This window comes from Quercus robur, chromosome 5, assembly GCF_932294415.1.
Source record: "Quercus robur chromosome 5, dhQueRobu3.1, whole genome shotgun sequence".
Lineage (NCBI taxonomy): Eukaryota > Viridiplantae > Streptophyta > Magnoliopsida > Fagales > Fagaceae > Quercus > Quercus robur.
This window is the reverse complement of record NC_065538.1, coordinates 86942552-86964559: the sequence shown is the minus strand read 5'-3', so window position 1 is coordinate 86964559 and position 22008 is coordinate 86942552. Positions and strand designations below refer to the sequence as shown.

The 22008-nt window shown below is 33.2% G+C and overlaps 2 protein-coding genes across 4 annotated transcripts; both read right to left on the bottom strand.

Annotated features, from left to right (window-relative positions):
• Positions 1-847: 847 nt before the first annotated feature.
• On the bottom strand, positions 848-7462 carry LOC126727588 (uncharacterized). Its single transcript, XM_050433393.1, has 6 exons — positions 6890-7462; positions 5689-5833; positions 4874-5134; positions 2859-2940; positions 2271-2458; positions 848-1572 (listed from the first exon to the last, which is right to left on the bottom strand). Exons 1-6 carry the CDS (start codon positions 7144-7146, stop codon positions 1303-1305), a joined length of 1203 nt encoding a protein of 400 aa, XP_050289350.1. The 5' UTR covers positions 7147-7462; the 3' UTR covers positions 848-1302.
• Positions 7463-8973: 1511 nt separating this feature from the next.
• On the bottom strand, positions 8974-16475 carry LOC126727584 (YTH domain-containing protein ECT4). Of its 3 annotated transcripts, none has more exons than XM_050433343.1 (8): positions 16268-16475; positions 14624-14804; positions 14344-14518; positions 13751-13827; positions 13027-13542; positions 11604-12134; positions 10316-10528; positions 8974-9726 (listed from the first exon to the last, which is right to left on the bottom strand). In XM_050433343.1, the coding sequence occupies exons 2-8, from the start codon at positions 14669-14671 to the stop codon at positions 9355-9357; spliced, it is 1932 nt and encodes a 643-aa protein (XP_050289300.1). In that variant the 5' UTR covers positions 14672-14804; positions 16268-16475; the 3' UTR covers positions 8974-9354. The 3 variants fall into 3 exon arrangements, with proteins under 3 accessions (XP_050289300.1, XP_050289298.1, XP_050289299.1); XM_050433341.1 differs by having other exon boundaries at positions 14624-14700; positions 16268-16467; XM_050433342.1 differs by having other exon boundaries at positions 14624-14661; positions 16268-16466.
• Positions 16476-22008: the final 5533 nt, after the last annotated feature.

The following is a 22008-nucleotide window of genomic DNA, read 5'->3' as shown; positions in this document are numbered from 1 at the left end:
TTGGAATGGAATGCTATTTTAGGGGAAAAAATATTTACAAATTAGAAGGGCAAAAATATCATATATGGCACTAAATAGAAATTCATTAAAACAAATTATCTATCAAATTTGTCCATTCTGTCTAAACATTCCCACCAAACAAATAAGGAAAAAAAAAAAAAAAAGGAGAAAGAAGGGTGCAATTTATTTGTGATCTTGATCATGACATGATTCCTTAATCAAACCACTGATAAATTATCTAAACTCATATTCTCCTATTCTTTCTAATCTTCTCAACAACAATATATAATGGTATCCTCTTATCAAAAAATATAAATGGTATCCTTTTGAACCAAGGAAAAAAAAAAAAAAAGATTCATGATCAATTTCTTCAATTATACCGAAGGAGTTGGAGACAGTTACATAAGCTCATATAAACCTTAGCTGACCCTAGTGGAGGCTTAAGCAAGTGCCACCAACCCAACATACAGTATTCCAGTCATGCCTTAATTTAAGAACAGGACAAAATCACTCATGCACACCATTTACTTGTTATGTTCTCTAACAACCTGAATAACTTAGAGCAGAACAATCTATCATGGTATTACTATTTCCTGACTCCTCTCTAGCTAATCAACCATAATTTACTTGCCTGCATCATGGTTCATCTTCCACAAATATAACTTAAGAAGAGAATAAAACAAGATCTTTTTTGTTGGATCACAATAATAAATTTCCTTTCTTATTCTCTTGAGCTCTCTGCTCCAAGTGAATCTAGCTAATATGCCGGTACTGCATATTCTTAACAGAAAGGGATAGTGATGATCTAATTGTGATAACTTTTCCAATAATAAAATGCAAAGGCTGATACATCAAAACCAACTATATTAAATTTCAAACAAGACTTGATTAGATCAGTTTCTAATCCTTTTCACATCTTGAAGATTTACAAATGAAGTATATGGGCATTTACATACCAAAAAACAAAATGTATATGAGTAGGTAAAAAGGGTCCATTGATTATATATATAGTATTTACAACACCAAACCCCACCCCGTTAGTAGCCTTGCTCCAAAATTGTTTTCTTTCACATTTGCCTTTCTCTTTATTCTCTTCTCGATGCAGAGGTAAAGGCAGGAAAACAACCCACAAAAAAAAAGCACGTAAGTTACACTACATGCTACATAAAACAACAATTAAGCCTTAGTCCCAAATTTTTTTGATACAATGATGCTACATCCAACACGCTTCAGTTAATAAAATGTCTAGTAAACTTTACTAGATACTCCAAAATCTGTCATGATACATCTAGGTCATGTACCTCAACTTTGACTACTTTGATCTGATGAAGCACCATGCTTACTCAGCTTCGTCAAGATGTATGCCATGGCAACTTTAGCACCCAGGCTAGAGTGACCACAAGAAAGACAGATTGCACCCCCAAGAAGAAATAAACCATTGGCTAGCAATTTCCTTGAAGGCCTCTTAGAGATTTTCCTCTCTTTGGCTTCACCAGTTTGCCTGTGAAAGGCAGTTGCACTGGTAGTTTCAGAAGAGGTCGTGCTGTTCATGGTATCTAATCCAGGTGGCACCTGTGTGGAGGAAATTGTTAACCATAAACTCAAGGAAAACAATTGATATGTAGTAATCCCCTAAAATTACTGAAACCATTAGTTCTCTGTCCCACCAATGCATAGTGGTAGGCCAATGTTTCAACTAAGATTTGCTCAATGCTGTCAAAATCACAATTAGCTATCATCTTGGCCAGGAAAGCAAAGCAAATTAGATGCTGGGTTTGTCTGGGTTCTAGAACACTGCCCAAAGCATCATGGGAAATCATTGCGGTAAGCCAACCATTGAGATGAAGCATATCTAGGCTGCAGAATGCCATAAATTTCAACTAATTTAAAGCACCACTGTTAATAAACCTAGTCTAAACAAGCCTACAGTAGGTATGCAATTAAAATGCACATGGATAACAGCACGCATCCCCCCCCCCCCCCCCCCCCCCCCAAAAAAAAAAAAAAAAACATGATATATATGATTATCTATTGACATTTTTGATGAACATCACAACATTGGAAAACAACTATGATTTTCATAATGTTCAGTTTAGAGGCCATAAAGCATCACATGGAGACTAACCAACTTTCTGGTGAATCTAACATAAAAATACAAAGATGGCTTCAGAATATCCTAGTAGTCCAAGAGCTTTAACCTCAACAAATACTTTAAATAACAACCAAAGAATACAAGAAATCAGTGAAATGTGAATGGACACAGTACCAACCTGCTGAATTAGAGTGACAGCTGAGCTTGATTGAGGATGGCTGATCCCGGAGTATTTGCGTAGTGCACTATCCATCTTACACACATAACTCCAAATCCCCTTAGCAAAAGCCAACTTTGCCATCTCGACATTCAAACCAGCATCTTCTTGGTGAAACATTTTGATCTCACAAGCATTTCTCCCAGGTACTGTAAATAGATAATTAAAAATCACAAAACTATCACTTTTCATATTAAGAATAAAAAATCAAGCTTCAATTCTCATGCACCTGGGTTGACCAAAAGATCAAATTGAAGTACAGGCAGAGCGTAAGTATAGAAGAGATATATATTCTGTCTATCCATCAAGGGTATATGATCCAAGCCAAAGATGATCTTAGTTAAAATACATGATTTTCAACAGGTTCAAAGTTTAAATCAACATAGGCTTCATAGGGGTGTCACATTCATATTTCAGTTTAGCATTGAGTATATGACCAGACATGAAAGCAGGTTGAGTAAATTCATCATTTTCTAGGACAAAGGAAATTAGGGGGAAAAAAGAGGGGTGAGGGCGAGGGAGATGAAAAAGAAAGTATTAGGAACTTGCCTTTTCTGATCTGCCAACCAGATCTGAAAAACCTAACACGTACGAACTTCTTCTGTCGTGGTACTGAAGGATGTTCGCATTCCTATCACCAAGAATAAAAAGAACTAAAATCTCAGGTAATTGTTATTGTTAAAAATTGCAAAGAACTTCTAACAGAAACAAAAGCATCAAAAGCTAGAAAGGTTTAAATTCTACTAAAAATTAACATATGTTCAAACCCCTCATATAAGTATTTAGCAAGTTCATAAGCATCAAATGGAACAATGATAATTATTCTTTTCTACGCCAACCTTCAACAAGGTCTTTTGGCATTGATGCCACCATTTACTGAAGAAGAAAGATTAATCCTTTTCATTACATCCTGAACTCTCGCTCAGATGTACCTACCTACTTGCTTCCTTAGGTACATCTAGAATTCTCCCACAGAGAGTAGAGAGATTGTTTCAGAAGCAAGGATGTTACAGTCTTGAATACCAGTGGCTCCAAGAAATAGGATATGCCAGGAAGAAACAAGATCTTTAATGAGGGTACTTTATTTCTCTGATGTAGGCATAACAATTAGACTGATTTCCTTCACCAGTTCAACTACTAGGCACATATTGACCAAACAAGTAGTTCGAAACTTAAGATAAGCCAATTTCATGACAACCTGTGAAGAATTTTTTTCATGTGTCACAATCATGAGCTAAAAGATCAACAAATGCCAAAATTGCATGGTTTCAGGTATCAATAGTTTAGTTATCCAGTAGGCTTGACTGTGCAGTATTACTCATACAATTTCAAATTAGCTAAACTACAGCAATGTACAAAAGCATTTGCTTGCTAATAGTGGACCTTAGGCAGTTATGAAGTGTCACTTCCAAGCCCAAAGGTTCACAAACCAAACTCACCCCATACCATAGGTGGACAGTGTAATTTCCCCCATACATTTATTTATCTCAGTGCAGAGCAGCAGAGGCACTTGAAAATTTTTAAAACCAATGACAGAATATAACTTAAAACGAATTGAATAATCAAGAGGACAGGTTTATATCCATAAATACAGTTCCAGATCCATTCATGTGCTGTATATTTAAAACCTATGACCACAAAAATGCTGTGGCATTTTTACCAATTTTTTTTCCCTTAAGAATAATCCTTACTTTCACACATAAGAGCACATGCTATAAAATACAGTAATTTGCAGAAAAAGTCTAACTTTCCAGCATGTTATCAAATATTAGGAGACTCAGATCATCCCCAGAATATTGAAAGTTACTTATCTAGGTTAAAAAAAATATATATTGTTTTAAGAAGCTTAATGAGTGTTCTTTTCTTCAAAGCCAGTAATCCTGTTACTCAATAGCACATGCAATAATATTGCCAATACTTACCAAGATATATGAAAGCTGAATAATCATATCTCAGATTCATATCAACTTATATATATGGAAGATAGACTGGGTGGCTTGCCTATATGCATGTGCTCATGAAGGTATAATATATGTTGCTATATACACCATTTTACATCATTAGTCCAAGAAAAATTAAAAAAGTAACCAGTCCTATAGTGTTCAAATTTATGTTAATGGTTTGGATTTGTATATAATTTCACCAACTAGAGTGAAAGGGGATCGTGCCCAATTCATCTTGACAGATCACACCTCCGCCATTGATATTCCTATTTGTTCAAACACACATACACACACAGATGCATACATCAAAATAAACCAATGGCTAAAAGTTAAAGATGAAATTCTTAAAAGTCAGTGCAGTGTATTCAAGCCTACATGGATTTCTTCTGTTGTCATGAATCCCAAATTTCTCAACAAGATGAACATCTTAATTATCTGTATGTGTGTTTATGACAAGTAACATACCTCCCTTCTTCTAAAAGGATTTTCCAGTTGTTCATACCAAAAGAAGAAAAAGAAAAGATCCACAGCACAACCATGTACAAAATTACAATCAGAAGAAACTAAGCAATGCCTTTAACTAATAACTTGCATATAAGACCACATTTAGGTTACAGTTACCTTAAGAAAACAGTAGAATGTTTTATCCTTCCCTTCCCACAATCTCCAAGCTAACACATATTCTCTCGGTGTCAAGAGTGGAAACTTTTTTATTGTACGACCAATTTCAACTCCATTAATTTTATCCACCTGCAGCTGCTCATGCTCAACCACGGTCTTGTCCCACTGCTTTCTATAATCATTGTCCATGTAGAAGTTTTTTAACATCTCAGGAGAACAGTTCTCAAATACTGTCACACTCAAGTATTTTAATGGGCCATCCTGCAAGAAAAAAGAGAGAAACACTAAATCAAGTCCTTAACCTAGGAATGGCTAAACCAGTTGAATAAAATTGGACACAGGCCCATGTCAATAGAGATTGCAAACTAGGTGTAAGCCTATTCAGGTGTCATTAACCCAGAGGACAGTAACTGGATTTTACTTTTGGAACCTAATTTGAATCTGTTTTTTTTATAGGTAAGAAAAAAAAATATATATATATATATATATTTTTTTTTTTTTTGATAAGTAGGTAAGGAAAAGTATCATAAAAGAAGGTCAGCATTATGCAAAGAAACATAGGCAGCCATAGGTTACAGTCTTGACAGCAGTCACTTCATTCAAAAAATACTGAAGTGTCAAGCCATATTGAAGCTACCACTCCCAGGACCCATTGTAATTTGGACTAGCACCGAGTAATAACACTTTTTTATTTATAAGATAAGAAAAGACGGTTGACATGCTTATATTAATTAAAAGAGCTGAAGTTTCTAACAATCTAAAGAGCAAGAAAGGAAGTTATAGTGACTAATTTTCAACATAGATTGAGCTGTAACCTTAGGCTTGCAGCATTTTGCATTGTAGGATAGAAGATTGTTTCTTTTGTCTATGACTTGTTCCCACTTCTCACTTTCATTGAGCTTCTGATCCAATTTTTCAATTAAAAACTTTAAATCAGCACCCGAGACAATGTCCGAGATTCTACAGGAGTAACAGAACTTCCGAGTCAGTAATAAAATCATATAAGCTGCAAGCAATGTCAATTTAGAACATAGCAAATTTTTTTGATAAAGTTGTTGAAAACTAATGCACACCATTTAGGTAAGCCAAATTGATCCAAGTAATAATCATATTTGAAAATTGGAAACAAAGAAATCACCCACAACAATCAAAACATGAAGTACCCCATCCCAGATTCTTCCAAAAAGCTAGCAACTTCATTGACAGCATTAGGACCCAGTTGTGATAATAAACCCAAAATCCATAAAACAGAGAAATGGCCCACAACAAAACCAACTTTGTTGAAACCCCACCACCAAATAGCTTATAAAGCAAGAAATTGAAGAAAGAGCAATCCAGTTGTTACCAGTTGTGAGTATAAACCCAAAATTCACCACAAAAAAAAAAAAAAAAAAAAAAAAAAAAAAAAAAAAAATACAATACAATACAAAACAACAACAAAATCAAGTTTCAGAAAATCCACCACAATTTCAATGAACAAGTACCAAATTGAAGAATACTATCAGTGACCCAATTTACCCTGTTGTGATGATAAAATTTCAAATTCATATAAAAGATAAAATGATCCAAATGACCCATGACCCAAATTTCACAGAAATCAATGAATAAGCACCAAATTAAATAAAAACAAGGGTGACCAAATTCAAATTACACAAAACCCAGAGAGAAAAACATAACGACAAATCTGAATTGGGAACGAATCCTAGTACAACCATAACAACAAAATCAAACACTGTGAAAAACCCATCACCCAAATTTCTCAAAACTCAATGAAGAAGCACCAAATTGAAGAAAAAGACAGAGACAAACCTGAATTGGGAATGAATCTTAGTACAACCATAACCATAACCATAACCAAAAAAAAAAATCAAACTTTGTGAAAACCCCACCACCAAAATTTACAAAACTCAATGAATAAGCACCAAATTGAAGAAAAACAAGAGTGACCCAATTGAAGTTAAGCAAAACCCAGAAAGAAAGAAGAAGAAAAAAAACAAGTCTTCACATCTTACATACCTGAATTGGGAATCAATTTTAGTGCTGCCAGAAATAGCGGTGGTGGTGGTGGCGGTGGCAGTGGCAGTGGCAGTGGCAGTGGCAGTGGTGGGATTGGAAGGTGAGGAAAATCTAAAAGAGAAGGTCTTGGAACAGTGCCAAACCAAGATGAGAGACAAAGCAATAAGAGTGAACCAACAACCACCACGCCTGTTTTCCCGCCAAATTTCCTCCCATGAACCCCGGAACAACATGGTAGAGCCCCAGATTTTCAACATGTTTATCTCTCTCTCTGTATGTCTCTGTGTCCTGTGTGTCTGTGTGTTTTTTTTTTTTTTTTTTTTTTTCTGTTATATATGAATATGAGAAAAAAAATATATATGAGAATAGTACTATGTATGAACTGAATTCTGTGTATGTAATGATTCTAATAATTATTGTCTGTTGTCAAATCGAAAAAAATAATTATTGTCTACTTTTTGGGGTGTACGGAGGCTTTTAAATGCATTGGTTGGAGTTGGTGTGAATGACTCTTTGAGTCTTGATAACTCATATCATATGGGCATGGCGATTGATTTCTGATTTGGATTTTGCGATTATTGGATACCAAACGTAAGCTAAGGGTCTTTGCTCAAAAAAAAAAGAAAAACCCATCGGTCTTAGCTCTTAGGCATAGCTTGAAGGGTATTTTGGTCATTTCATTCAATTTTCTGAGTCTGAAATTCATAGTCATCTTGTGTATGACGTGGCAGATTTTATCAAATCTAAAAGTTTGCTGCAAATTATACCATAATTTGTTTGTTTGCTACAACTTTATAAGTGATTCACTATCACTCATGCATGAATTTATTATTTTTTTTACTGATCACACTTATTACATTTGTGGAAAGAAGTTGTAAAAAATTTTGCGGTCCTAATTTTTTTCAATCTCAAAATGATGTTTTTTTTTTTTTTTTCTCTTTTATGAAAAAATAGGGAAAAAAAAAAATACATAGCATCCCCTTTTTTGGGTTAAAACTTAAAATCCTTGTGAGATTTTTAGTATGACATTAAACCCTAGTAGCGATTTATTTTAACTAATGTTTAATGGTTTACACACAACAAAATTGAAAGGGTAAATAAAGTGCTATGTTTAAAATTTTAGAGGTTTTTTTTTTCTTTTTCTTTTTTTTTTTTAGGGAGAAACCACGTAGAGGTTTTGTATAGTTTTTCCTTTCTTTTTTTTCTTTTTTCCCCGGAATTCAGTTGACAATTAGGCTAGCTCCATTCAACTATGTGTGAATGCCAGGTAACTTTTCTCCTCAATCTTCTCATCCATGTCAACCATGATAACTACATTCCTCAATATTCAATGCACCCAACTACCTTTTTTCCCAATGATTTTAACATTTAATTGCTTAATGTGCTTCGATGCACCCAACAACCTTTTTCCCAAGGATTTTAACATTTAATTGCTTATCTGCGTTAACCGTTGGTCGATTCAGCATCAAATAATCTTTCCCTTTGTGGCTAAAACCAAGCATTCATTTCACCTTACTAGTTAGTAGTTACCCAATTTGAAAAAAAGCTCGAGGCAAGCCCCCTTAGCAAAAGCACTCAGACTAGAGAAAGCACACATTTAGTAGAAAGTAAGCTATGACTAGCAATCCAGAGGAATCACTACTTAACAGAGGTTTCGAAAAAAAAAAACACAGGAGAGAAAACATCATGAGAAAAAAGGGGAAAAAGCATCAATGTGCCTTGCCTGCCTCACCAAGATTTCAAAAGCATACTATCAAAGGCCAAACACACATACATCTGATTATGTAACAAAACCCTATTGCCCAGAGATGCATTAACAACAAATTAAGAAAATCAGTTAACTTTGTTTTCAAAAAAAAGGGAGGGATTTTTTTTAATTAATACAAAATAGTAGTTACTATCAACTATAACAATTTTGTTTATTTACAATGGGGCAAATGAAGCTTCCAAGCAACAAAAAAATCTTTTTTGACAAGAAACAACTTGCCAGTTTAAGTTTGGCCAGTTTCTTCTAGTGACATCCAGACTACTTAATGCTTATTTTAAAAAAAATATATATATATATATATATGACAAATTGACAATTAAATAAAACAGTCATACATGATACTTTAAAGTGTTTCTTTTGAGGTCTTTTACTACATTGCTTTTGTTTGAAGTGCCTGCAAAGATGGGGAACTTTACAAATAAAAAGCATCAGTATCTTAACATGAATACTCTCACCCAAAAAAGAAGAGCTTATGACAGAAAATGGAAAACCGAGGACTACAATTGATAAGAAGCACTCAGAAGGGACATATCATACAGGAAGCCTATCGGCTTCACTAAACTTGTAAGAACTTTTGCATTCAGATATCAGCAAAACCTGATCTAACAAAATAATTTTGGCACTAAAGGAGTAGAATCCAAGTCTTTAATCACATACAGTAAGCCCACCGAAAAGTTCCCAGCGCTAATACGCTGTCCTAACTGGCATGAGCAGAAGAGACGACTGCTGGAAGAGAATCTTCAAGTAAGACTCTGGCACCCATTGAGCCATCTGAGGCAGAAGTAGCTCGCTCCGTGAGGGGGACTTCTTTACTACCCTCCTCCATTCGAACAACTTGAGCAAAACTCTTTGACATCTGCTTGATGAAATCACCGGATAAAGCAACAGCATTTCTGTGCTCATTGTCTCCAACTACTCCGACAGCCATCAGGCCAGCTTGCTGTCTGGCCTTCCTTTCTTGCATGGCTTTCTGCCGCTCTTCATAGTAATCAAAATCATCCAGAATGGACATATCAGTTTCATAATTCTTGAAAATATTCAACATCTCAATACCCTGCTCCAATCTCACCTGTAATATTTAAAATTAAAACAGAGTTGCAGAAGAGAAGTTGTAAGTAATTTAACCTTGAAAAGAAAAAAAAAAATGTTTATTCAATTTTTAACAGAATAGAATCTTTTAAATCCACGTTGAAGTCTATTAACATTATTGAATGTAGAACACTATAATGAACCTCAGTCTGAAAGATAAGATTGAGGTCATATGACAAGTAGGAAAGAAGCAACAAAACAAAATTTAATCTGGGAAATCATCTACAATCTAAAGACTTCGAAAGGGTTCCAAAGGACAAGACAATGACAATCAGAATGCATATTTAGCTTTTCTTGATTCTTTTCTGGTAAAGATCTTGGTTTTATGAGTATCATTTTTGGCTATTCAGAATTGCAAATGAGAACCAAATTTTTTTTCTAGTTAATGGGTTGAATAGTTGTGCGACTGAAGAAAAAAATTGTTAATATTAAAAACCATTTTTTTCTCTGATTGATAACCATCCCCTCCACCCAGTGGCAATGTCAAATGGATCTAAAGAACAATGGACCAATATCAAAAGTGTCACTCCTAATTGCTAAACATCAAACGAGTTATGCAAAATGCCTACCTCCTGGGTGTCTCGACTGTTAGTTACAGGCTTGTTGTCATTGTTTTCAAGTACAATGTGACGAAACTGACTATTAGGGACATCTTTGATTATATGCCATTTGACAGGAAACTGCCCACTCCATTTATCTTGCTGCCAGTAAGTTACACTCTTGTCAAAATCGACAGGTCCAACCATTTCAGCCACCCCACAGAACTGAGCACTGGCATTCACCTGCAAATAAAAGCATCATATATAATTGGTGCACAAATTTTATGAGTGGGGCCTAATAGAAACAAGATATAAAAAGAAGCAGATATCAAAGAATCTGAATATAGGACATAACAGTACTGATATAGTGGCACAAACTAAATTTTCTTCTAGCACTAGAGCATGGTATCAGGCTTGAGGCATATCAAGATCCTGCCAGAATAGTAAACACAAATAAAAAATAAAAAGCACATCTCCAATCAAGTAGAATGAATGCAAAATTAATGCACACCATCATTAGTATAGACCTTCAAATCCTCATTGACCTCTCAAAAGTTAAGTATAAATGGTGAAACTAACAACATTTACAAAAACCAGATTGACGGGGGGACCCAATTGATTATAAATGATCACATGACCAATCCACATGCCTAGAATAGTAATTTTTATTTTATTAACCGGTACATATAACATTCCTCTAACATGGGGTGGACCCATAAGTGGGATACCCACCCCAATATGAGATAGATGTTACATGTATCCCCGTTACACCAAATATCACCTAAATAGACGATAAGATATTGCTCACACTTGGGCACCACATCCATTTTCCATTTTCAATGCAAAATGGAGCAGGTAAAATATCTGACAGTAATCCTTTACTTGCAAAGGACATGTAATACAACTGTGGTTTTTCAACCAATAACAACTAAAATGATAAACATGGAAGTCAACAAACTTGACAAAGGTGTATCAAATAGATTGCTTTTCTGAAAGAAAAGCATCCCCCAAAATAACATAAATGTGACACAGAAATGAGATCCTATACAACAAGTTGCATCATTTCAATTGGACTGAGAAAATAAAAACAGGATTTTTTAAAAAGCAGCCACAACAAGGTCAGGGATAAAAATAAATAAATAAAAATCTTCCCTTTAAATAAAAGGAGCTTAAGAAAAATCATATGCAACCCCCAATTCATGCCACCACCAGAATTCACCTAATTATAGTCGTCATCATAGTTTCAATAATTCTTTAGCAGCCCTAGTTGACAATAGAAATTTGACAGAAATACTATCACAAAGTATCAAGTACTTACCGAAAAGAATAGAAAGACTGTGCAAGTATCTTGCTTCTCCTTAGCTTCACGATAAGCAGCATCTAATTTTCTATTCCCATTTGGTGTACTGGCCCAAACACTATATTTTATACTCTTGTGAACATTATCTTCACTGTAAGATTTAATGATGAAGAACTTAGCATCCTTGTACTCTGTGACAAAATCTGGCCTGTTGTATAAACCGTCATGGAGCTTGAGGCTAAGCTTATTATTGTCAACAGAAGAATTATTGTCAGCTGTAATTTGACTCTTTGGCTTTGAGGCTCTTGGTCCTCGATTCTGCTCACTAAGGATATCAGGAGTACCATTACAACTGCACAGAGAAGCACTGCCCCTGAGATGTCTTCTGCTATTTTCAAGTGAAAGCCAGCTTCGACCATTTGATCCCAAACTGGAAATGGATGCACTCCCAAAGCTTGAGCCCTGATTGAAACCACTGGGCAAATAACCTCTATTATAGGAGTTTGAACCAGATCCAAACCCATACAATGATCTTTGCTGTTGAGAGGGCTGAAAAGAAGTAGATAGCATTTTCACTTTAGATTCTGAGATTTCACCTAAGTACAGATGTCAATCAAAATCAATTCCTACCAAGTGCGAAAGACAGACAACAGTGGCATGGTAGCTCATACATGGAAGATAACTTAGATAAGCAAACATTGCCTTAATAATAAAAGGCAAACGATGATGGCAACCTTGGGTTGCCAGTTTAGCTCCCACATTAATGGACATCCAATTACAAAGGCTCAAATTAGATCTTCATTCTTTAGTCCTATTTAGATAAATTTTTCATTTTAGGATGAACATTGATTTATAGCATGGATAGGAACACGTGGATAGATATTGATAAACTACTGCTAGTACTAAACTAGTAAAAGCTTAAGCTAATAGGAATGGGTGATGTTAAAAACTTCACCAGTATTCTAACAGTCCCTCTCACATATGAGCCTAAACTCCCTCTCAATAATGGGGACCAATATGTGGAATTTCCAACTTTTACATGGGAAGTTAAGCATAGACAGGATTTAGACTCAAGACCACCTACTCTGCTACCATAATAAACCACTGCTTGTACCAAATTCTTTAGTTGATAAGAAAGGAAGAATTTAATCACCTAATCATTATTCTAACAGATATCATTTGGAGCTTTCAGATTAAAAGTAATCACATTTTGAAAATGCTCAATTAGAGGATATATCAACTTGCACCTATAATAATATCTAAATTCTCCCTTTCTCTTGAATTGAATATAAGAAAAGGATCCCATAAAAAGGTAAAAAAAAAATATAAATATATATATCCACAGATCAGATAAATTGTTGGTAAAGAAACAGTAAAATAGAATGAGGTCTTTCAACAGAATGTCCATAATAGATAGATATGCAGATGTAAGAGAACAAACCATTCCAATATTCTGTCCAAATGAGCCATGAGGGCCAATAGGCTGTGGTGATACTGCTGGTGAGAATGGCATCAAAGACCTCTGCCTGTCTGAAGGTTTAGACCAATCTGACCAAATTCCTCCAGATCTTAACCCATCAATACCATGCTGAGCATCATGAAAATTCAGACCACCAGGACTTCCAGGAAAATTGGCTCTACCAAAGGATCCCACAGGAGGATAACCAGGCCTTTGTCCAAAAACCATGCTATCGCCTTGTTGATCAAGGCTTACTAAGCTGGCAAGCTCTGGCTGTGAAACTTGAGTTGGTGAAGTAAGATATGGCATGCTATGAGGAACTAACTGCTGGTAATAAGGTGGCCCGGAGAATGGAAATTGCTGGGGGGAGTATAACTGTGCATCTCCACCTACAGAAGGCAAAGGTGTTGTGACCGGGGAATATGGTCCATATGGCATTTGTGGATTGTAGCCATATCCAGAATGGAACAGAAGAGAAGGATTATCATTGTAGACACCCTGATTAATTTACAGTAAGTTTAATCTAACAGAGAAATGTCAATATGAGAGGAAGAGAAATACTTTTTTTTTTTTTTAAATAATTCAATACTTGGGTGTTGGGGGGGGGGGGGGGGGGGGGGGGGGGGGGGGGACCCTGGATGCTGTTGGAAACCCCAAGAAGTGTCATAGAGATACAAACTCTTAAGATGAAGAGAAAAATACTTACAGGAGATCCGATTTCCAGTCCCTCGGCATTGACATATGGAGGATATTCATCCCATTCACCACTGGCATTGTCATAACCTGGAGTTCCACCACAGATAAGAAAGCGGTATCTTATTTTCTATAAGGATAAGATAGAGCACAATTTTAGGGATACAATGCATTGCCATTGAAGCTCTAACCATAATACAGCCTGAAAATGGTATCCTATTGATTGCACTAACCATCTTGACTAGATATTCTATCAACATGCATACTAAGTAATAATTTTTGTAAAAAAAAATCAGAATTAATATCACTAAAAGCAAACTGTAGGTTGATGTAGCTGCATCTACACCTACATAGAGATCCGGACATATTATAAGCATTTATTAATAATTAAAGCAAGAATTGTTGTGTAACCATAAATATCCAGACAACAATTAATAATTATCCGGACAACAATTTTTTTTTTTACTTATCAAAAAAATTGTTGTGTAACCATAAATATTCAGGGAGGTGATTTAACAAAAAAAGGGGTAAATATTCAGGCTGGATTTAGCTGCAGCAGCCTAATTTTATGTTTTCCATCCAGATCCCGAGGAATCGATAACTAACCTCGATAGTAGAAGGGCTGAGCTTGGGGAGCATAGACATTTGGTGGGTAAACAGAGTGATCTCCACCTGAAGCCAAAGATCCAACTTGAGCAGCAGCATCCCTTGGATGGACTATAGCAGTAGCATCCTGGGAAGCATTAGGAGAAACTGGCCTCTCACTTTTCACAGAATGAGGCTGAGAACACATACAGATTAAGGATTATCACTAAAATATTTTCATCCAACTATCTAGATAGAAAAGGAAATAGAATGGAAGAGTTTGCCACAGGTTGACACCTACCTGTTCCTTCTTGCTATCTGGTTCGGCAGGTTTCTCTTCTGCATCCATGATCAGTATGCTCAGTGACTTAGTAGAGTCTTAGAAACACAGGCAGTACAAATTATTGACCAACCAAAGCTAAATTCGGGCATAGGACAACTTGAAGCTATAAATATGTGCGCACAAATCCACGCGTGCACACCTATGCACACATGATAAATGAAGAAATGAATATTTTTAAAGTTAAAAGTTGTCAGTATACATCAAAAGTCTCACTACTAACTTATAATGAAGAATGACAAGATTAAAGATGAGGGAACAGCTCCCCTATAAAGTACAAAAAGAGGTGGATTTTATTTCTAACTTATTAACCTAGCAGAAAGGGATGACAATGCGGCTGAATGATGAGGGAAAACACTACACCAGATCTACAGATACTCATAGTCTCATACTCAACCATGTGTTTATAGGTCATTTAACCAACCTCATGAGCCACATAGTTTTGGAATTTCAAACTGTTATTTTAGCAGTTTCAATTTAATAGATCCTCTGGAGTCTGGACTACGCTATGCATTCTCTCACCATGTCCACAATTTGTGATACCCATAAACTTTCTTAAATACAAAAATCTCAACCAACCATAATGCACCAAAGCAAACTAACATACCATGGCAAATGTTACAAACTTTCTCCTCAACTTGTTGAAATACCAAACCTTCACGAAAAACTTCACTTGCAGTTCCCCACTTCATCCATATCATACTAATTTTTAACGAACAACAGATGTCCCCTTCCCCCTCTCAAGTAAAATCATCATAGTGAAGGCAAGCTGTAGAATTAGCAACAGGCTAATGCTCCAAAGAGGTTATCCTCTCTTGTTTTGATCTCACATAGAATTATTTTCCCATTCCAATTTACACAGTTTGACATCTAATGCAATTTCACATTGACAATACTTTGTGTAAATAACTCTCAGGTGTGTACCTAATATACCAATTTATTGGAGCACCATTTCTAGCTCCCACTATATTGAAAACCAATATCTATTGCCACTTGAAATAGTTTCTATGAACTGTGAACTATCATAGCACTATATCTCAATATTGACAGTATCAAAATAACACATCCACACTACAGGGCTAATATTTACCTACCACAAATACCAATTATTTGACCAAAGTGATCTACAAAAAAATTCAAATAAATTGAAAAGAGAATAAAAATATTAGAAGAAGTTCATAGATGATCAAAAGTCACCCAAAACTTGCAACAATTCCTGTCACCTTCCAATACCCAGATCCTAGATCTCAAAATAGATTACGCCTTACCCTCCCAACAAACAGATCAAAAAAAAACCTTTACAGACAAACCCCAAAAGTGTCAAATGATCCCATCAAACCCACCACACACACACACACAAAATTCAATGAACAATCCAATTCCAAACAAGAAAATAACAAAAACCCATATTCATTTGACTTCACACAAGACTCATACCATAAGATTACAACAAAATAACAAAAATCCATCTACCAAAACACCCAACAAGACCAATAAAAAAATTAAAAAAAAAAAAAGCTACAAAGTACAAACAACATCAAGATCAAAACTTGATAAACTAAATAAGAACAAGAGAGAGAGAGAGAGAGGAATTGGAAGAGGTACCAGCTGTACGATCTGGACTTGCCGCCATGAATGAAAGCAGAGGCAAAGATCTTCAGAGAACCTAAGCAAAAAGCATAAAAAAGAGACACAAAGAGACAGACAGAGAGTAGTATCTATCTAAACTATCTCTATTATAAATGTCAATCTAAGAAAGCACATAATGATGACATACGTACAGTGTATCCTATATTTATATATATTCTGCAGAACCCAGATGAACTTTCATGCTTTCTGATTTATAGTTGAATCTAGTAAGTCCTTTTAAAATAATAATAATTATTATTATTATTATTATATATAATTTTTATATTGGAAAAATTGTAAATATTAATATAAAACAAAATTAATTATCAAAAGGTTGTAAAAAAAGTGGTGCAGTAAATGTGGAAAGAGACTCTGGTAGTCAGGCTGAACCTTTTCCAAGGCTTGTTCAGTAAAAAGAATGTTTGAGTTAATTTTTTTTTTTTATATGAAAATATTGTGAAAATAAATATTTGTATATTAATAAATATTTTCATTAATAAATGTTGCTAAAAGCTAAATTAGAGAACAGGCTAAAATATAATTTATTTAAAGATAACGCAACTTACAAAGGGATAAAACTTAATGGTAGTTATTATCATAAATTCAACTATTTGAGAACGTGCAATGGTCAACAATAAACCAATAAAAGTTTTATCATTACTATAAATATGATATTTTTTTTCTTTCACATAAATTGGAAATTTATTATAAAAATTATTTTTTTATGAAAGATACTTCAAAAATAGTTAAATTTTACTAATATAAATCAATATAAAACTCATATCATATGTTATTATTGGTTTCAAAAGCTTATATATTAGTACAAATAAATATTATCTTCTTCTCAAAAAAAATAAATATTATCTCTAAATTTATTTGAAGTAATTTCTTTCAATTTTTTATATGATGATTTATAAAACTATTTTTATATATTATTTAAATAAATTACATGGTATTTTTAACCATCATATAATGAGTTTTTTTTTTTTTGTTTTTTTTTTTTTTTTTTATATAAGAATCATGTAATGAGTTGAAGAAAGATAATATCAAACTTAACTTTTTTCTATTAATATTGGAACAACTCTTAATAAAAGTAAAGAATGCCTCTAGCTTAAATTACTTAATATTATTATAGATTAGATGCGTTTGTTGGTTTATTTATTTTGTTACTTTTCTTAATTTTAACATGTTTTTTATTTATTTTACTTCCTTTTTCGTTTTTCAATATAAATTTTGGTGTGCACGTTTTTTTTACCAAAATTAAGTGAGAAATCTTTCTTCAGTTTTTGGGATTTGACCTCAGCAACTAAGTTTGGTGTTCGCTTGTACCTACTGCACTGCACGTGTGGTGATAAGGTAATGGGTTGTGGGGTTCAGCAGGAACTCTGGAACCACTTTAAAGGTCCCAATGTCCCAACTAAAAATAAATAAAAAGAAAATATTAATGATAAGGGAAAAAAATATATATAAACACTATTAGGGGTCAGATGAAGGATGCCTCGTTTTGTTGCGTATTATTTTCGAAATGGGAAAAACTTGCGTAAAAGTGGTAAAAGGATAGGTGAGTTCAAGAAAAGTTTGCGTTGTTTAGCTCGTTTAATAGAGTTGTTAAATAATTTATTTTTAGTTTTTAAATAATATTACATATATTTTTATATATTTTTTCAATCACATTTATTTTAAAAAATTACAAATAACGTTATTCAAACTTTTCTATCAAACAGGTCCTTACTAATCCTAATAAAAAAATCAAGTGTTGCGAAGATAGTAATAGAATATATATATATATATATATATGTGTGTGTGTGTGTTAAATAGGTTCATTAAATAAAATATGTATATATACATTCAAGGTAAGACATGACTAGGCGGCTAAAATCCCTCTCCACTTTATCAACTCTTTGGAGTGAGGAAAATCCATAGGGGCCGAAGTGTTACAGGTGGGGTCATGTGGGATGGATCGCTTCTGCCATCCTTAAGTGGTTCTCTTGTGAAATTCCTTGAAGTTTTGAGTGTAAGTGTGTAAATCTTAAAGTATTGTTTATGTTTAAATCTTTAAACATCCATGAAAATAAACAATAAGTTGTTCACATTATGGCACGTGTTTATATATATAAAATAGTACCACAGAGAGATTTTATGTTATATTTACGTTACACTCAAAACCTTTAGAGATGTTGAGTGTTTATAATTAAGAACCTTGTAGCTCTAGGGTGTAGTGTGATTTTTTTCAATTAAGATATTCAAGGTTCAAATCTTCCCCTCTTGCTTAAAATGTATATAAAAAAAGTGTTTACAATGATTTGCACCTTACAAATAATGATTTTTATAATCAAAACTTTAGAGCACTTCGTGCTTTTAAGAGAAAACCGCATGGAACTTTATATAAATATATATATATATATATCTTATTTATAATAAAATGTTAATATCTTCATTTTGAGATGAAATTGAAATTATGTTCAATGGGTTTCATTGTTTAAAAATAAAAATAAAAAAACTAATAATCAGTTTGAATTGAGAAAGAGGGAGGGAGAGTAGAACAGAGTAAAGTAGATTTGACTCAAAATTAGCCTATTTTCAACTAACTTTACTCTACTCCCTTCCACTCCTCCTCCTTTCCCTCTTCATCCAAATGGACCCTAAAACTATTTTAAAATCAAAATTTATATATAGAACAAAAGTGTGAGCTTTGTGCACTAAGTAAGATCTTTCTATTCATAGAACAAATGTTAAGAATTTGATTTTTACTTTTGAAACTTAAGAACTAAATTGGAAAATTGAACAAAATTTAGGAATCAAAGAGTGGTGTTTGTCACTAAATTTTATCTCGACTATTTTTTCTACATAATGAGATTTAATGTACTAGCCTAATATATATATATTAATTTATATATTTCTAACTAACTCAAAAAAAAAAAAAAAAAAAAAAAAAAAAGAGGAAGGTGGACAAGTAAAGATAGGTAGTGTCAACAAATTAGAACCCTTAAATGTGGTACCGATAATATTTAAATGCTTTCTGGATTGCATAGGTAAGCGTCTAAGGGATAATATAAAATTTAGATAAAGTTGGTACCCGTAGATGTTCTATGAATTTTTAGAGTTTCTTCACCAACACAGGCATCAATTGTGTAAGTAAAATGAAAAAAAAAATGCTACAATACATCCTAAGTAACAGGTTGTTACTAGTTGTTATTGTTAAGATATAAAAAAATAAAAAATAAAAAAAAATCTCAATAATAGGTTCAAATTTGAACTAATAACTAACTATTTATGATTTGTTGTGAAAATGTTATGGATAAAACACTATTTTTTTTGGTTGAATCAAGCATAAATTGACATATGTCTTTATTATTAGGAGGGCTAGGAATAGAAATTAAAACTTGTGAATGGTCACAAGGGTCAACATAAGGCATAATTAAATGTTTACATAACTTAAAAGAGTAAATATAGTTTTTAAAGTTTCACCTTGTGTGGGTGTATATATATATATATATATATATTTTTTTTTTTTTTTGAAAATAACCTTTCTATATTATTTAAGTGAATATCAGACACATAATACAAAAACTTGATAAAATGTTGGTTATAAATTTTCTTTGTATGTCATCACCAAGTCATTTATGAAAACATGTTGACTGTACAACATTTAACAAAGCTTTAGGAGCACAGTCATGAGCTTCTTTTAGCAACAACCCTATTCACTTTAATAATTCTACAAAGTTAAAAACTATGTACCATCATAGTTTTCAAAACCAGACCGGACCGGGAGGTTGGACCGTAAAAATCGAGAATCGGGATGAAAACTTGTTTTTTAAGCATAAAGAACCGGATTTTTTGTTAATTCCGTGAACTGCTAAAATCGGGATTGGACTGTATGAACCGGTGAGAACCGTGCGGTCCAACCCCTTAGCAATTTTTTTTTTTTTTTTTTTACAATTTTATTCTACTTAATTAAATTATCCATCTCTTATAAGGAATAAAAAAAAATTATAATTAAAATCTTTCAAAGATATTCAACTTTACTTCAAAAATTAATCATAAATTTTAATGTTTTCATGGTTATTATTTTATTTTATTAACTTTCTTATTTAATTATTAAATATATGCTTAAAAATCATTAAATTTCCCTCACATATATAGATATATTGTCAATTTTGCTAGTTTTATAAATTTAATATCTATATTTAGGCTTTAATTAATTATTTAATTAATTATGACGTCATTACAGTTCGACCCCGGTTCGACCTCAAAAACCTTGAACCTCTCCCTTTAATGGTTCAATAAACGGTTCGGGTCTGGAAACCTTGTGTACCATAGTAGAAATATCATACAAAAGAGGAGCAATTTCATATCTAGTGTCTTCTCTGAATTCCAAAAGCTAGATTAAAGCCAACGAGTATGTGCAAAAAAGAAAATGTCTTTTACATCCCACTTGCAGCAATTTTTCTTAAAGCAAAGCATCATTGGCCAAGTTTTTGACACAATCAATAGAAAGGAAAGCAAATGCAATGACAACCAAATTGAACCCTGCCTAGTGCCTACACACAAAACAAACTCTAGCCCATAACATCCAAAACATTGCAACACCACAGAGTGCGTCAAGAACCCACGTACCTAGCTCCTTACACGTAGACATGGCAAAACGGGCAGGTCCGGTCGGGTCGGGGCAATTGGGTTGTGGGTCAAATGGGTTGTGGGTCATTTTAAACGGGTTAAAAACGGGTTCAAGTCAATCAGGTTGTACTCGGGTTGACCTGTATTTTTCATATGGATTTTTTTTTATAAAGAAAACAACACGTATTTGCCATTTGGAAAATCATGCAACAAATTACTTGATATAAAATGCATTAATTTGAATTCACCACTTATATCAAAAATGAACTACACTTATTAATACTTATTCAATAATTTTAAAATTATACAAATCCTAACATTGCTATTTAAAACAAAATAACACAAAGATAAGTAAAACAAATAAAAAAGTTTTATTTTTACACAATATAAAACAAAATTACAAAATGACTTATTGGATAATTCATTTGACAAAAAATAAAAACATATAAAAAATTTACAATCTTGAAAATTAATTTTATAATCTATTGTCAGTTGTGGTTGGCACTCTATTTCAATTTGAGATATACATTAAATTTTGATTGTTTACTTATTCATACATTGTCTCTTTTATGAATATCATATCATTATTAAGCAAAACACACTCTAGAAAATATCATAATTTATTTTGAAAAGCTGTTTATTTTGAACATAAATTGTTAAAAAATAGGTCTAAGCATTCATAATTTATATTAATTTGATACTTTGGTTTCACCATTTTCACACTTATGAATGTTTCTCACACATGCCTATAATTTTAAATCTATGTTTTTAATTGTACTGTAACCAGATTATCTTGGCATGTACTTTGCTATTTGATATCTAAAAACTTTACTCATTACAGAATGCTCAACCATTTATTTTTCAATTAATTTGCATGCAATTATGTAAATGTCTCAATTATTTTCTAAGTTTCCTTAAAGCTCATGACAAACAATTAAACCAATATTGTCTTAATTTTATTATTTTTTTACCAAAAAAAAAAAAAAGTTTTAAAAAATAGTTCGGGTTCAAGTCGGGTCAGGTTAACTCGCAGAAAACACAGGTTGGGTCAACCCATTTTTGCTTTGGGTCAAAAAAATCGAGTTTGGGTCAGGTATTAT

What these genes read in the sequence shown, in the direction of transcription:
- LOC126727588 (XM_050433393.1), bottom strand. Translation starts at nt 7,146, where the DNA reads ATGTTGAAAATCTGGGGCTCTACCATGTTGTTCCGGGGTTCATGGGAG. An exon ending in TGGTTGGCAGATCAGAAAAG is followed by an intron (nt 2,459 to 2,858) that starts GCAAGTTCCTAA and finishes ATCTATTTACAG; the next exon opens with TACCTGGGAGAAATGCTTGT. An exon ending in CTGTCACTCTAATTCAGCAG is followed by an intron (nt 1,573 to 2,270) that starts GTTGGTACTGTG and finishes TCCTCCACACAG; the next exon opens with GTGCCACCTGGATTAGATAC.
- LOC126727584 (XM_050433341.1), bottom strand. Translation starts at nt 16,295, where the DNA reads ATGGCGGCAAGTCCAGATCGTACAGCTG. An exon ending in GACTGGAAATCGGATCTCCT is followed by an intron (nt 13,543 to 13,750) that starts GTAAGTATTTTT and finishes TAAATTAATCAG; the next exon opens with GGTGTCTACAATGATAATCC. An exon ending in TTGGACAGAATATTGGAATG is followed by an intron (nt 12,135 to 13,026) that starts GTTTGTTCTCTT and finishes ACTTCTTTTCAG; the next exon opens with CCCTCTCAACAGCAAAGATC.